This window comes from Bufo gargarizans, chromosome 1 (assembly GCF_014858855.1).
Source record: "Bufo gargarizans isolate SCDJY-AF-19 chromosome 1, ASM1485885v1, whole genome shotgun sequence".
Lineage (NCBI taxonomy): Eukaryota > Metazoa > Chordata > Amphibia > Anura > Bufonidae > Bufo > Bufo gargarizans.
This window is the reverse complement of record NC_058080.1, coordinates 312,932,537-312,947,614: the sequence shown is the minus strand read 5'-3', so window position 1 is coordinate 312,947,614 and position 15,078 is coordinate 312,932,537. Positions and strand designations below refer to the sequence as shown.

General features: G+C 46.3%; 1 protein-coding gene across 1 annotated transcript in view; it reads right to left on the bottom strand.

Annotated features, from left to right (window-relative positions):
* C1H19orf71 (chromosome 1 C19orf71 homolog) overlaps positions 1 to 14,703 on the bottom strand; it is a 38,890-nt gene extending 24,187 nt beyond the window's left edge. Inside the window, exon 1 of the mRNA XM_044280066.1 lies at positions 14,598 to 14,703. Coding sequence (XP_044136001.1) covers positions 14,598 to 14,665 — 68 coding nt within the window. The 5' untranslated portion in view covers positions 14,666 to 14,703. The remainder of the gene's footprint in view (positions 1 to 14,597) is intronic.
* Between the last annotated feature and the right edge of the window lie 375 nt (positions 14,704 to 15,078).

Genomic DNA, 15,078 nt, shown 5'->3' with positions numbered 1-15,078 from the left:
TTGTTAAAAGGTATCAGTAAGGAGAAGGGTACAAAAGAAATTCCAAGGCATTAGATATACCATAGAACACCGTGAAGACAGTCATCATCAAGTGAAGAAAATATGGCACAACAGTGACATTACCAAGAACTGGACGTCCCTCCAAAATTGATGAAAAGACGAGAAGAAAACTAGTCTGGGAGGCCTACAGCAACATTAAAGGAGCTGCAGGAATATCTGGCAAGTACTGGTTGTGTGGTACATGTGACAACAATCTCCCGTATTCTTCATATGTCTGGGCTATGGGGTAGAGTGGCAAGATGAAAGCATTTTCTTATGAAGAAAAACATCCAAGCCAGGCTACATTTTGCAAAAACACATCTGAAGTCTCCCAAAAGCATGTGGGAAAAGGTGTTATGGTCTGATGAAACCAAGGTTGAACCTTTTGGCCATAATTCCAAAAGATATGTTTGGCCCAAAAACAACACTGCACATCACCAAAAGAACACCATACCCACAGTGAAGCATGGTGGTGGCAGCATCATGCTTTGGGGCTGTTTTTCTTCAGCTGGAACTCGGACCTTAGTTAAGGTAGAGGGAATTATGAACAGTTCCAAATACCAGTCAATATTGGCACAAAACCTTCAGGCTTCTGCTAGAAAGATGAACATGAAGAAGAACTTCATCTTTCAGCATGACAACGACCCAAAGCATACATCCAAATCAACAAAGGAATGGCTTCAGCAGAAGAAGATTAAAGTTTTGGAATGGCCCAGCCAGAGCCCCGTCCTGAATCAGATTGTTACATCTTTCTTTCACCACTTTTTAAAACAACATCACAGATTTGGACAAATTTAACAAGCCAGATTATACATTTGGCGCAAACTAAAATGACATAGGCACAATATTCTGGCACAAAATAAACTCTAATCTTAATATATCTACCATAAAACCCTAATGTTTCTGGCTGCTGTAAACTGAAAACTTATCTACAGTTTACCAAGGAGGGATTGGGTTTTTTGGGGAATGATAGATACACTTTTATTATTACCCAACCGTCTAGTTTCTACAAATCTGCTCTTTTTTTGCTTGTGTTAGTTTCACAGTCTATCCCCCACCACCATCATGTGGCCCGTTTCTCAGAATATATTTAATTTTATTCCTCTTTGTATACAGTGTTAAAAAAGATGCCTGTAATACATAAACCAACAATAATAAAACAAGAGATCCAAAGATGAATACACAAATATGCAGTGGGAACCATATTTTCTGATTTCTCTTGTGAAGTCAAACATACAAAGAATTTCACCTCACATGCCCCCAACCACAATCATTGCACAGCATGAATACTTCATGAAGGGTTGTCACTAGAGTTGAGCGAACACCTGGATGTTCGGGTTCGAGAAGTTCGGCCGAACATCCCGGAAATGTTCGGGTTCGGGATCCGAACCCGATCCGAACTTCGTCCCGAACCCGAACCCCATTGAAGTCAATGGGGACCCGAACTTTTCGGCACTAAAAAGGCTGTAAAACAGCCCAGGAAAGAGCTAGAGGGCTGCAAAAGGCAGCAACATGTAGGTAAATCCCCTGCAAACAAATATGGATAGGGAAATGAATTAAAATAAAAATTAAATAAATAAAAATTAACCAAAATCAATTGGAGAGAGGTTCCATAGCAGAGAATCTGGCTTCCCGTCACCCACCACTGGAACAGTCCATTCTCAGATATTTAGGCCCCGGCACCCAGGCAGAGGAGAGAGGTCCCGTAACAGAGAATCTGTCTTCATGTCAGCAGAGAATTAGTCTGCATGTCATAGCAGAGAATGAGGCTTCACGTCAGCCACCACTGCAACAGTCCATTGGCATATATTTAGGCCCAGCACCCAGGCAGAGGAGGGAGGTCCCGTAACAGAGAATCTGTCTTCATGTCAGCAGAGAATTAGTCTGCATGTCATAGCAGAGAATCAGGCTTCACGTCAGCCACCACTGCAACAGTCCATTGGCATATATTTAGGCCCAGCACACACACAGGCAGAGGAGAGAGGTCCCGTAACAGAGAATCTGGCTTCATGTCAGCAGAGAATCAGTCTGCATGTCATAGCAGAGAATGAGGCTTCACGTCAGCCACCACTGCAACAGTCCATTGGCATATATTTAGGCCCAGCACACACACAGGCAGAGGAGAGAGGTCCCGTAACAGAGAATCTGGCTTCATGTCAGCAGAGAATCAGTCTGCATGTCATAGCAGAGAATGAGGCTTCACGTCAGCCACCACTGCAACAGTCCATTGGCATATATTTAGGCCCAGCACCCAGGCAGAGGAGGGAGGTCCCGTAACAGAGAATCTGTCTTCATGTCAGCAGAGAATTAGTCTGCATGTCATAGCAGAGAATGAGGCTTCACGTCAGCCACCACTGCAACAGTCCATTGGCATATATTTAGGCCCAGCACACACACAGGCAGAGGAGAGAGGTCCCGTAACAGAGAATCTGGCTTCATGTCAGCAGAGAATCAGTCTGCATGTCATAGCAGAGAATGAGGCTTCACGTCAGCCACCACTGCAACAGTCCATTGGCATATATTTAGGCCCAGCACACACACAGGCAGAGGAGAGAGGTCCCGTAACAGAGAATCTGGCTTCATGTCAGCAGAGAATCAGTCTGCATGTCATAGCAGAGAATGAGGCTTCACGTCAGCCACCACTGCAACAGTCCATTGGCATATATTTAGGCCCAGCACCCAGGCAGAGGAGGGAGGTCCCGTAACAGAGAATCTGTCTTCATGTCAGCAGAGAATTAGTCTGCATGTCATAGCAGAGAATGAGGCTTCACGTCAGCCACCACTGCAACAGTCCATTGGCATATATTTAGGCCCAGCACCCAGGCAGAGGAGGGAGGTCCCGTAACAGAGAATCTGTCTTCATGTCAGCAGAGAATTAGTCTGCATGTCATAGCAGAGAATGAGGCTTCACGTCAGCCACCACTGGAACAGTCCATTCTCAGATATTTAGGCCCCGGCACCCAGGCAGAGGAGAGAGGTCCCGTAACAGAGAATCTGTCTTCATGTCAGCAGAGAATTAGTCTGCATGTCATAGCAGAGAATGAGGCTTCACGTCAGCCACCACTGCAACAGTCCATTGGCATATATTTAGGCCCAGCACCCAGGCAGAGGAGAGAGGTCCCGTAACAGACAATCTGGCTTCATGTCAGCAGAGAATCAGTCTGCATGTCATAGCAGAGAATCAGGCTTCACGTCACCCACCACTGCAACAGTCCATTGTCATAAATTTAGGCCCAGCACTAGTGTTGAGCGGCATGTCCCATATTCGAATTCGCGAAATTTTGTGAATATTCGAAAGAATATTCGTAAAATATTCGCGATTATTCAAATTCGTTATTATTTCGCATATGCGATAATTCGAATTATCGCATAATACATATGCTATGCAAAATTCACATGTGCGCTAATGAAATCGCCTTACGAAGATTCGCAACTCAATTCAATCACTAATGTATGAATGCAATGCCCTTTGCCTCTGTTCTGGGACAAGTGTAGATATTCGCATGTGCGCTAATAAAATCGCCTTACGAAGATTCGCACCTCAATCACTTTCTAGGGAATGTGAGACTTTTGGGAATCAATCGAGATACAGTGGGGGGTGATGACAGTAGTTGACAGAGTACAGATCAATGTAATCTGTAAGGTGGAAAGTAAAATAAAAAATACGAATATTCGTAAATCGAATTTTACGAAGTTCTACGTATTCGCGAATATGGTGCTATACTATATGAATGCACAGGCCTTTGCCTCTCTGTTCTGGGGACAAGTGTAGATATTTGCATTTGCGTTAATAAAATCGCCTTACGAAGATTCGCAGCTCAATTCAATCACTAATGTATGAATGCAAAGCCCTTTGCCTCTGTTCTGGGACAAGTGTAGATATTCGCATGTGCGCTAATAAAATCGCCTTACGAAGATTCGCAACTCAATTCACTAATGTATGAATGCAAAGCCCTTTGCCTCTGTTCTGGGACGTGCCGATATTCGCATGTGCGCTAATAAAATCGCCTTACGAAGATTCGCGCCTCAATCACTTTCTAGGCAATGTGAGTAAGATCTGAGCTGTTGGACCTTTGGGAAACAATCAATTATATGTGTACTGTAATTTTGTGGGGGGGGGGGGGGAAACAAAAAACGAATATTCGTTTTTACGAATATATAGCACTATATTCGAAATATTCGCGAAATCGCGAAGTTGCGATATTCGCGAAAAAAATTTGCTTTTCGAATATTCGCGCTCAACACTACCCAGCACCCAGGCAGAGGAGAGAGGTCCCGTAACAGAGAATCTGGCTTCATGTCAGCAGAGAATCAGTCTTCATATCATAGCAGAGAATCAGGCTTCACGTCACCCACCACTGTAAGAGTCAATTTTCATAAATTTAGGCCCAGAACCCAGGCAGAGGAGAAAGGTCCCGTAACAGACAATCTGGCTTCATGTCAGCAGAGAATCAGTCTTCATATCATAGCAGAGAATCAGGCTTCACGTCACCCACCACTGCAACAGTCAATTGTCATAAATTTAGGCCCAGCACCCAGGCAGAGGAGAGAGCTCCCGTAACAGAGGATCTGGCTTCATGTCAGCAGAGAATCAGTCTGCATGTCATAGCAGAGAATGAGGCTTCACGTCACCCACCACTGCAACAGTCCATTGGCATATATTTAGGCCTAGCACACAGGCAGAGCAGAGAGGTCCCGTAACAGACAATCTGGCTTCATGTCAGCAGAGAATCAGTCTGCATGTCATAGCAGAGAATGAGGCTTCACGTCACCCACCACTGCAACAGTCCATTGGCATATATTTAGGCCTAGCACACAGGCAGAGCAGAGAGGTCCCGTAACAGACAATCTGGCTTCATGACAGCAGAGAATTAGTCTGCATGTCATAGCAGAGAATGAGGCTTCACGTCAGCCACCACTGCAACAGTCCATTGGCATATATTTAGGCCCAGCACCCAGGCAGAGGAGAGAGGTCCCGTAACAGAGAATCTGTCTTCATGTCAGCAGAGAATTAGTCTGCATGTCATAGCAGAGAATCAGGCTTCACGTCAGCCACCACTGCAACAGTCCATTGTCATAAATTTAGGCCCAGCACCCAGGCAGAGGAGAGAGGTCCCGTAACAGACAATCTGGCTTCATGTCAGCAGAGAATTAGTCTGCATGTCATAGCAGAGAATGAGGCTTCACGTCAGCCACCACTGCAACAGTCCATTGGCATATATTTAGGCCTAGCACACAGGCAGAGCAGAGAGGTCCCGTAACAGACAATCTGGCTTCATGACAGCAGAGAATCAGTCTGCATGTCATAGCAGAGAATCAGGCTTCACGTCAGCCACCACTGCAACAGTCCATTGTCATAAATTTAGGCCCAGCACCCAGGCAGAGGAGAGAGGTCCCGTAACAGACAATCTGGCTTCATGTCAGCAGAGAATCAGTCTTCATATCATAGCAGAGAATCAGGCTTCACGTCACCCACCACTGTAAGAGTCAATTTTCATAAATTTAGGCCCAGAACCCAGGCAGAGGAGAAAGGTCCCGTAACAGACAATCTGGCTTCATGTCAGCAGAGAATCAGTCTTCATATCATAGCAGAGAATCAGGCTTCACGTCACCCACCACTGCAACAGTCAATTTTCATAAATTTAGGCCCAGAACCCAGGCAGAGGAGAAAGGTCCCGTAACAGACAATCTGGCTTCATGTCAGCAGAGAATCAGTCTTCATATCATAGCAGAGAATCAGGCTTCACGTCACCCACCACTGCAACAGTCAATTGTCATAAATTTAGGCCCAGCACCCAGGCAGAGGAGAGAGCTCCCGTAACAGAGGATCTGGCTTCATGTCAGCAGAGAATCAGTCTGCATGTCATAGCAGAGAATGAGGCTTCACGTCACCCACCACTGCAACAGTCCATTGGCATATATTTAGGCCTAGCACACAGGCAGAGGAGAGGTTCATTCAACTTTGGGTAGCCTCGCAATATAATGGTAAAATGAAAATAAAAATAGGATTGAATGAGGAAGTGCCCTGGAGTCCAATAATATATGGTTATGGGGAGGTAGTTAATGTCTAATCTGGACAAGGGACGGACAGGTCCTGTGGGATCCATGCCTGGTTCATTTTTATGAACGTCAGCTTGTCCACATTGGCTGTAGACAGGCGGCTGCGTTTGTCTGTAATGACGCCCCCTGCCGTGCTGAATACACGTTCAGACAAAACGCTGGCCGCCGGGCAGGCCAGCACCTCCAAGGCATAAAAGGCTAGCTCTGGCCACGTGGACAATTTAGAGACCCAGAAGTTGAATGGGGCCGAACCATCAGTCAGTACGTGGAGGGGTGTGCACACGTACTGTTCCACCATGTTAGTGAAATGTTGCCTCCTGCTAACACGTTGCGTATCAGGTGGTGGTGCAGTTAGCTGTGGCGTGTTGACAAAAGTTTTCCACATCTCTGCCATGCTAACCCTGCCCTCAGAGGAGCTGGCCGTGACACAGCTGCCTTGGCGACCTCTTGCTCCTCCTCTGCCTTGGCCTTGGGCTTCCACTTGTTCCCCTGTGACATTTGGGAATGCTCTCAGTAGCGTGTCTACCAACGTGCGCTTGTACTCGCGCATCTTCCTATCACGCTCCAGTGCAGGAAGTAAGGTGGGCACATTGTCTTTGTAGCGTGGATCCAGCAGGGTGGCAACCCAGTAGTCCGCACAGGTTAAAATGTGGGCAACTCTGCTGTCGTTGCGCAGGCACTGCAGCATGTAGTCGCTCATGTGTGCCAGGCTGCCCAGGGATAAGGACAAGCTGTCCTCTGTGGGAGGCGTATCGTCATCGTCCTGCCTTTCCCCCCAGCCACGCACCAGTGATGGACCCGAGCTGCGTTGGGTGCCACCCCGCTGTGACCATGCTTCATCCTCATCCTCCTCCACCTCCTCCTCATCCTCGTCCTCCTCGTCCTCCAGTAGTGGGCCCTGGCTGGCCACATTTGTACCTGGCCTCTGCTGTTGCCAAAAACCTCCCTCTGAGTCACTTCGAAGAGACTGGCCTGAAAGTGCTAAAAATGACCCCTCTTCCTCCTCCTCCTCCTCCTCCTCCTGGGCCACCTCCTCTTCCATCATCGCCCTAAGTGTTTTCTCAAGGAGACATAGAAGTGGTATTGTAACGCTGATAACGGTGTCATCGCCACTGGCCATGTTGGTGGAGTACTCGAAACAGCGCAACAGGGCACACAGGTCTCGCATGGAGGCCCAGTCATTGGTGGTGAAGTGGTGCTGTTCTGTAGTGCGACTGACCCGTGCGTGCTGCAGCTGAAACTCCACTATGGCCTGCTGCTGCTCGCACAGTCTGTCCAGCATGTGCAAGGTGGAGTTCCACCTGGTGGGCACGTCGCATATGAGGCGGTGAGCGGGAAGGCCGAAGTTACGCTGTAGCGCAGACAGGCGAGCAGCAGCAGGATGTGAACGCCGGAAGCGCGAACAGACGGCCCGCACTTTATGCAGCAGCTCTGACATGTCGGGGTAGTTGTGAATGAACTTCTGCACCACCAAATTCAGCACATGCGCCAAGCAAGGGATGTGCGTCAAATTGGCTAGTCCCAGAGCTGCAACGAGATTTCGCCCATTATCACACACCACCAGGCCGGGCTTGAGGCTCACCGGCAGCAACCACTCGTCGGTCTGTTGTTCTATACCCCGCCACAACTCCTGTGCGGTGTGGGGCCTGTCCCCCAAACATATGAGTTTCAGAATGGCCTGCTGACGTTTACCCCGGGCTGTGCTGAAGTTGGTGGTGAAGGTGTGTGGCTGACTGGATGAGCAGGTGGAAGAAGAGGAGGAGGAAGCCGAGAAGGAGGAGGTGGCAACAGGAGGCAAAGAATGTTGCCCTGCGATCCTTGGCGGCGGAAGGACGTGCGCCAAACAGCTCTCCGCCTGGGGCCCAGCTGCCACTACATTTACCCAGTGTGCAGTTAGGGAGATATAGCGTCCCTGGCCGTGCTTACTGGTCCACGTATCTGTGGTTAGGTGGACCTTGCTACAGATGGCGTTGCGCAGTGCACACTTGATTTTATGGGATACTTGGTTGTGCAGGGAAGGCACGGCTCTCTTGGAGAAGTAGTGCCGGCTGGGAACAACATACTGTGGGACAGCAAGCGACATGAGCTGTTTGAAGCTGTCTGTGTCCACCAGCCTAAATGACAGCATTTCATAGGCCAGTAGTTTAGAAATGCTGGCATTCAGGGCCAGGGATCGAGGGTGGCTAGGTGGGAATTTACGCTTTCTATCAAATGTTTGTGAGATGGAGAGCTGAACGCTGGCGTGTGACATGGTTGAGACGCTTGGTGACGGAGGTGGTGGTGGTGGTGGTGTTGGTGGTACATCCCCTGTTTGCTGGGCGGCAGGTGCCAACGTTCCTCCAGAGGCGGAGGAAGAGGCCGAGGCGGCAGCAGCAGAATAGGCCGAGGCGGCAGCAGCAGAAGAGGTAGCAGGGGGAGCCTGAGTGACTTCCTTGGTTTTAAGGTGTTTACTCCACTGCAGTTCATGCTTTGCATGCAGGTGCCTGGTCATGCAGGTTGTGCTCAGGTTCAGAACGTTAATGCCTCGCTTCAGGCTCTGATGGCACAGCGTGCAAACCACTCGGGTCTTGTCGTCAGCACATTGTTTGAAGAAGTGCCATGCCAGGGAACTCCTTGAAGCTGCCTTTGGGGTGCTCGGTCCCAGATGGCGGCGGTCAGTAGCAGGCGGAGTCTCTTGGCGGCGGGTGTTCTGCTTTTGCCCACTGCTCCCTCTTTTGCTACGCTGTTGGCTCGGTCTCACCACTGCCTCTTCCTCCGAACTGTGAAAGTCAGTGGCACGACCTTCATTCCATGTGGGGTCTAGGACCTCATCGTCCCCTGCATCGTCTTCCACCCAGTCTTGATCCCTGACCTCCTGTTCAGTCTGCACACTGCAGAAAGACGCAGCAGTTGGCACCTGTGTTTCGTCATCATCAGAGACATGCTGAGGTGGTATTCCCATGTCCTCATCATCAGGAAACATAAGTGGTTGTGCGTCAGTGCATTCTATGTCTTTCACCGCTGGGGAAGGGCTAGGTGGATGCCCTTGGGAAACCCTGCCAGCGGAGTCTTCAAACAGCATAAGAGACTGCTGCATAACTTGAGGCTGAGACAGTTTCCCTGGTATGCATGGGGGTGATGTGACAGACTGATGGGGTTGGTTTTCAGGCGCCATCTGTGCGCTTTCTGCAGAAGACTGGGTGGGAGATAATGTGAACGTGCTGGATCCACTGTCGGCCACCCAATTGACTAATGCCTGTACCTGCTCAGGCCTTACCATCCTTAGAACGGCATTGGGCCCCACCATATATCGCTGTAAATTCTGGCGGCTACTGGGACCTGAGGTAGTTGGTACACTAGGACGTGTGGATGTGGCAGAACGGCCACGTCCTCTCCCAGCACCAGAGGGTCCACTAACACCACCACGACCATGTCCACGTCCGCGTCCCTTACTAGATGTTTTTCTCATTGTTATGGTTCACCACAACAACAAATATATTATTTGGCCCAATGTATTGTATTCAAATTCAGCGGGATATAAATTTGAGGCCTAGTATTTAGGCGCTGGGTGACCGGTATGGATTTAGTGACAGAATTAGACTTGGAAATGCACAGAAGCGTGTGTGTGTGAAGTTATTCTGAATGACCCAATGTGCACCTTGAATATTATATACCCTTTTAGGGATAGATTTCAAATAGCTCTGATATAGCAGAAACCACTAAATTATGAAATTGCTAAATTGGGAATTGTACTTCAACCCAGAACAAAAATGTGCTTTGACGGACACTAAATATCTTGCCCAGCAACAACAGTACAGCGGTGGGTAACGAGAGATTTAGAGGGAATTAAATTTGAGGCCTAGTATTTAGGCGCTGGGTCACCGGTATGGATTTAGTGACAGAATTAGACTTGGAAATACACAGTAGCGGGTGTGTGTGAAGTTATTCTGAATGACCCTATGTGCACCTTCAATATTATATACCCTTTTTGGGATAGATTTCAAATAGCTCTGATATAGCAGGAACCACTAAATTATGAAATTGCTAAATTGGGAATTGTACTTCAACCCAGAACAAAAAATGTGCTTTGACGGGCACTAAATAACTTTCCCAGCTACAACAGGACAACGGTAACGAGAGATTTAGAGGGATTTAAATTTGAGGCCTAGTATTTAGGCGCTGGGTGACAGGTATGGGTTTAGTGACAGAATTAGACTTGGAAATACACAGTAGCGGGTGTGTGTGAAGTTATTCTGAATGACCCTATGTGCACCTTCAATATTATATACCCTTTTTGGGATAGATTTCAAATAGCTCTGATATAGCAGAAACCACTAAATTATGAAATTGCTAAATTGGGAATTGTACTTCAACCCAGAACAAAAAATGTGCTTTGACGGACACTAAATATCTTGCCCAGCAACAACAGTACAGCGGTGGGTAACGAGAGATTTAGAGGGAATTAAATTTGAGGCCTAGTATTTAGGCGCTGGGTCACCGGTATGGATTTAGTGACAGAATTAGACTTGGAAATACACAGTAGCGGGTGTGTGTGAAGTTACTCTGAATGACCCTATGTGCACCTTCAATATTATATACCCTTTTTGGGATAGATTTCAAAGAGCTCTGATATAGCAGGAACCACTAAATTATGAAATTGCTAAATTGGGAATTGTATTTCAACCCAGAACAAGAAATGTGCTTGAACGGACACTAAATAACTCGCCCAGCTACAGCACTAGGGACAGATTTAGCTGGATATAAATTTGAGGCCTAGTATTTAGGCGCTGGGTGACAGGTATGGGTTTAGTGACAGAATTAGACTTGGAAATACACAGTAGCGGGTGTGTGTGAAGTTATTCTGAATGACCCTATGTGCACCTTCAATATTATATACCCTTTTAGGGATAGATTTCAAATAGCTCTGATATAGCAGAAACCACTAAATTATGAAATTGCTAAATTGGGAATTGTACTTCAACCCAGAACAAAAAATGTGCTTTGACGGACACTAAATATCTTGCCCAGCAACAACAGTACAGCGGTGGGTAACGAGAGATTTAGAGGGAATTAAATTTGAGGCCTAGTATTTAGGCGCTGGGTCACCGGTATGGATTTAGTGACAGAATTAGACTTGGAAATACACAGTAGCGGGTGTGTGTGAAGTTATTCTGAATGACCCTATGTGCACCTTCAATATTATATACCCTTTTTGGGATAGATTTCAAATAGCTCTGATATAGCAGGAACCACTAAATTATGAAATTGCTAAATTGGGAATTGTACTTCAACCCAGAACAAAAAATGTGCTTTGACGGCACTAAATAACTTTCCCAGCTACAACAGGACAACGGTAACGAGAGATTTAGAGGGATTTAAATTTGAGGCCTAGTATTTAGGCGCTGGGTGACAGGTATGGGTTTAGTGACAGAATTAGACTTGGAAATACACAGTAGCGGGTGTGTGTGAAGTTATTCTGAATGACCCTATGTGCACCTTCAATATTATATACCCTTTTAGGGATAGATTTCAAATAGCTCTGATATAGCAGAAACCACTAAATTATGAAATTGCTAAATTGGGAATTGTACTTCAACCCAGAACAAAAAATGTGCTTTGACGGACACTAAATATCTTGCCCAGCAACAACAGTACAGCGGTGGGTAACGAGAGATTTAGAGGGAATTAAATTTGAGGCCTAGTATTTAGGCGCTGGGTCACCGGTATGGATTTAGTGACAGAATTAGACTTGGAAATACACAGTAGCGGTGTGTGTGAAGTTATTCTGAATGACCCTATGTGCACCTTCAATATTATATACCCTTTTTGGGATAGATTTCAAATAGCTCTGATATAGCAGGAACCACTAAATTATGAAATTGCTAAATTGGGAATTGTACTTCAACCCAGAACAAAAAATGTGCTTTGACGGACACTAAATAATCTTGCCCAGCTACAACAGTACAAGCGGTGGTAACGAGAGATTTAGAGGGATTTAAATTTGAGGCCTAGTATTTAGGCGCTGGGTGACAGGTATGGGTTTAGTGACAGAATTAGACTTGGAAATACACAGTAGCGGGTGTGTGTGAAGTTATTCTGAATGACCCTATGTGCACCTTCAATATTATATACCCTTTTAGGGATAGATTTCAAATAGCTCTGATATAGCAGAAACCACTAAATTATGAAATTGCTAAATTGGGAATTGTACTTCAACCCAGAACAAAAAATGTGCTTTGACGGACACTAAATATCTTGCCCAGCAACAACAGTACAGCGGTGGGTAACGAGAGATTTAGAGGGAATTAAATTTGAGGCCTAGTATTTAGGCGCTGGGTCACCGGTATGGATTTAGTGACAGAATTAGACTTGGAAATGCACAGAAGCGTGTGTGTGAAGTTATTCTGAATGACCCTATGTGCACCTTCAATATTATATACCCTTTTAGGGATAGATTTCAAATAGCTCTGATATAGCAGAAACCACTAAATTATGAAATTGCTAAATTGGGAATTGTACTTCAACCCAGAACAAAAAATGTGCTTTGACGGACACTAAATATCTTGCCCAGCAACAACAGTACAGCGGTGGGTGACGAGAGATTTAGAGGGATTTAAATTTGAGGCCTAGTATTTAGGCGCTGGGTCACCGGTATGGATTTAGTGACAGAATTAGACTTGGAAATGCACAGAAGCGTGTGTGTGAAGTTATTCTGAATGACCCTATGTGCACCTTCAATATTATATACCCTTTTAGGGATAGATTTCAAATAGCTCTGATATAGCAGAAACCACTAAATTATGAAATTGCTAAATTGGGAATTGTACTTCAACCCAGAACAAAAAATGTGCTTTGACGGACACTAAATATCTTGCCCAGCAACAACAGTACAGCGGTGGGTAACGAGAGATTTAGAGGGAATTAAATTTGAGGCCTAGTATTTAGGCGCTGGGTCACCGGTATGGATTTAGTGACAGAATTAGACTTGGAAATACACAGTAGCGGGTGTGTGTGAAGTTATTCTGAATGACCCTATGTGCACCTTCAATATTATATACCCTTTTTGGGATAGATTTCAAAGAGCTCTGATATAGCAGGAACCACTAAATTATGAAATTGCTAAATTGGGAATTGTATTTCAACCCAGAACAAGAAATGTGCTTGAACGGACACTAAATAACTCGCCCAGCTACAGCACTAGGGACAGATTTAGCTGGATATAAATTTGAGGCCTAGTATTTAGGCGCTGGGTGACCGGTATGGATTTAGTGACAGAATTAGACTGGGATATGGCCAAAAAATGAACAGACTATTGCTGGTTAAATGCACTTGGTGTGACAGCTTCACCCTGATGTAGGCTTTAGCCAAAAAACAACCACACCATTGAGGGTTAAATGCACTTGGTGACAGGCGCAGCTTGCCCCTGATTTTGTATATGGCCAAAAAATGAACAGACTATTGCTGGTTAAATGCACTTGGTGTGACAGCTTCACCCTGATGTAGGCTTTAGCCAAAAAACAACCACACCATTGAGGGTTAAATGCACTTGGTGACAGGCGCAGCTTGCCCCTGATTTTGTATATGGCCAAAAAATGAACAGACTATTGCTGGTTAAATGCACTTGGTGTGACAGCTTCACCCTGATGTAGGCTTTAGCCAAAAAACAACCACACCATTGAGGGTTAAATGCACTTGGTGACAGGCGCAGCTTGCCCCTGATTTTGTATATGGCCAAAAAATGAACAGACTATTGCTGGTTAAATGCACTTGGTGTGACAGCTTCACCCTGATGTAGGCTTTAGCCAAAAAACAACCACACCATTGAGGGTTAAATGCACTTGGTCGCAGCTTGTGCTGGCGCACCACAAGACACAAAATGGCCGCCGATCACCCCAGAAAAATGAGACTGACAAACGGTCTGTGCAGCCTAAAAACAGTGAGCAATTGAGGATCAGCAGCTCAATGATCCACAGCTGCAGATCGATCAGTTAATCAAGTCCTTTGGAGGAGTTAATCTGCCTAATCTCGCCCTACTGTCGCAGCCGCAACCTCTCCCTACGCTAATCAGAGCAGAGTGACGGGCGGCGCTATGTGACTCCAGCTTAAATAGAGGCTGGGTCACATGGTGCTCTGGCCAATCACAGCCATGCCAATAGTAGGCATGGCTGTGATGGCCTCTTGGGGCAAGTAGTATGACGCTTGTTGATTGGCTGCTTTGCAGCCTTTCAAAAAGCGCCAAGAAAGCGTCACAAAAGCGCGAAGAAAGCGACGAACACCGAACCCGAACCCGGACTTTTACGAAAATGTCCGGGTTCGGGTCCGTGTCACGGACACCCCAAAATTCGGTACGAACCCGAACTATACAGTTCGAGTTCGCTCATCCCTAGTTGTCACCAGACTGTATTTTAGAGCCCAATGCAAGATAACACATCCTATTATGTTTGAATTATATATATATATATATATATATATATAGAATAATTAAACAGCTAGAATTCTGTAATATGTTCCTCTTTTACCTCTTTATGGATTTTGGGTGCTCAGTCTCTAGTGACCTGCAGGAAACAGGATTTGTAGGCAGCTCCATGCCAGTGACTATGATCTTGCAGAGACAAGGTGAGGCTGGTGAATGCTACTAGTTAGGTAATGTTGTGATCCACAATGCTCACCCTGGCAACCACAGAACAGTTTCTGTGAGCAGTAACAAGCTTACTCTAGAGCCTGCGTTATCTACTGCCACTTTATGAACAGGAGGCGAAATTTCACTGTTCTAAAGGCTACAGTGTATTATTTGATACTATATGTGTCACTGAGCCATTTAACTAAATCCAGGGCCGGCGCTATAATAAGGCAGACCAAGCGGCTGCCTGAGGGCGCAGAGAAGGGGGGGGGGGGGCGTCGGGGCAGAAAAATAAAACTTAAAAAAAAAGTAACTTGCGAAGTTGCCCAGCAGCCCGCCCGCACCAGCCTGTGTGTGTGCCGTGTGACCCCGGCCATCAC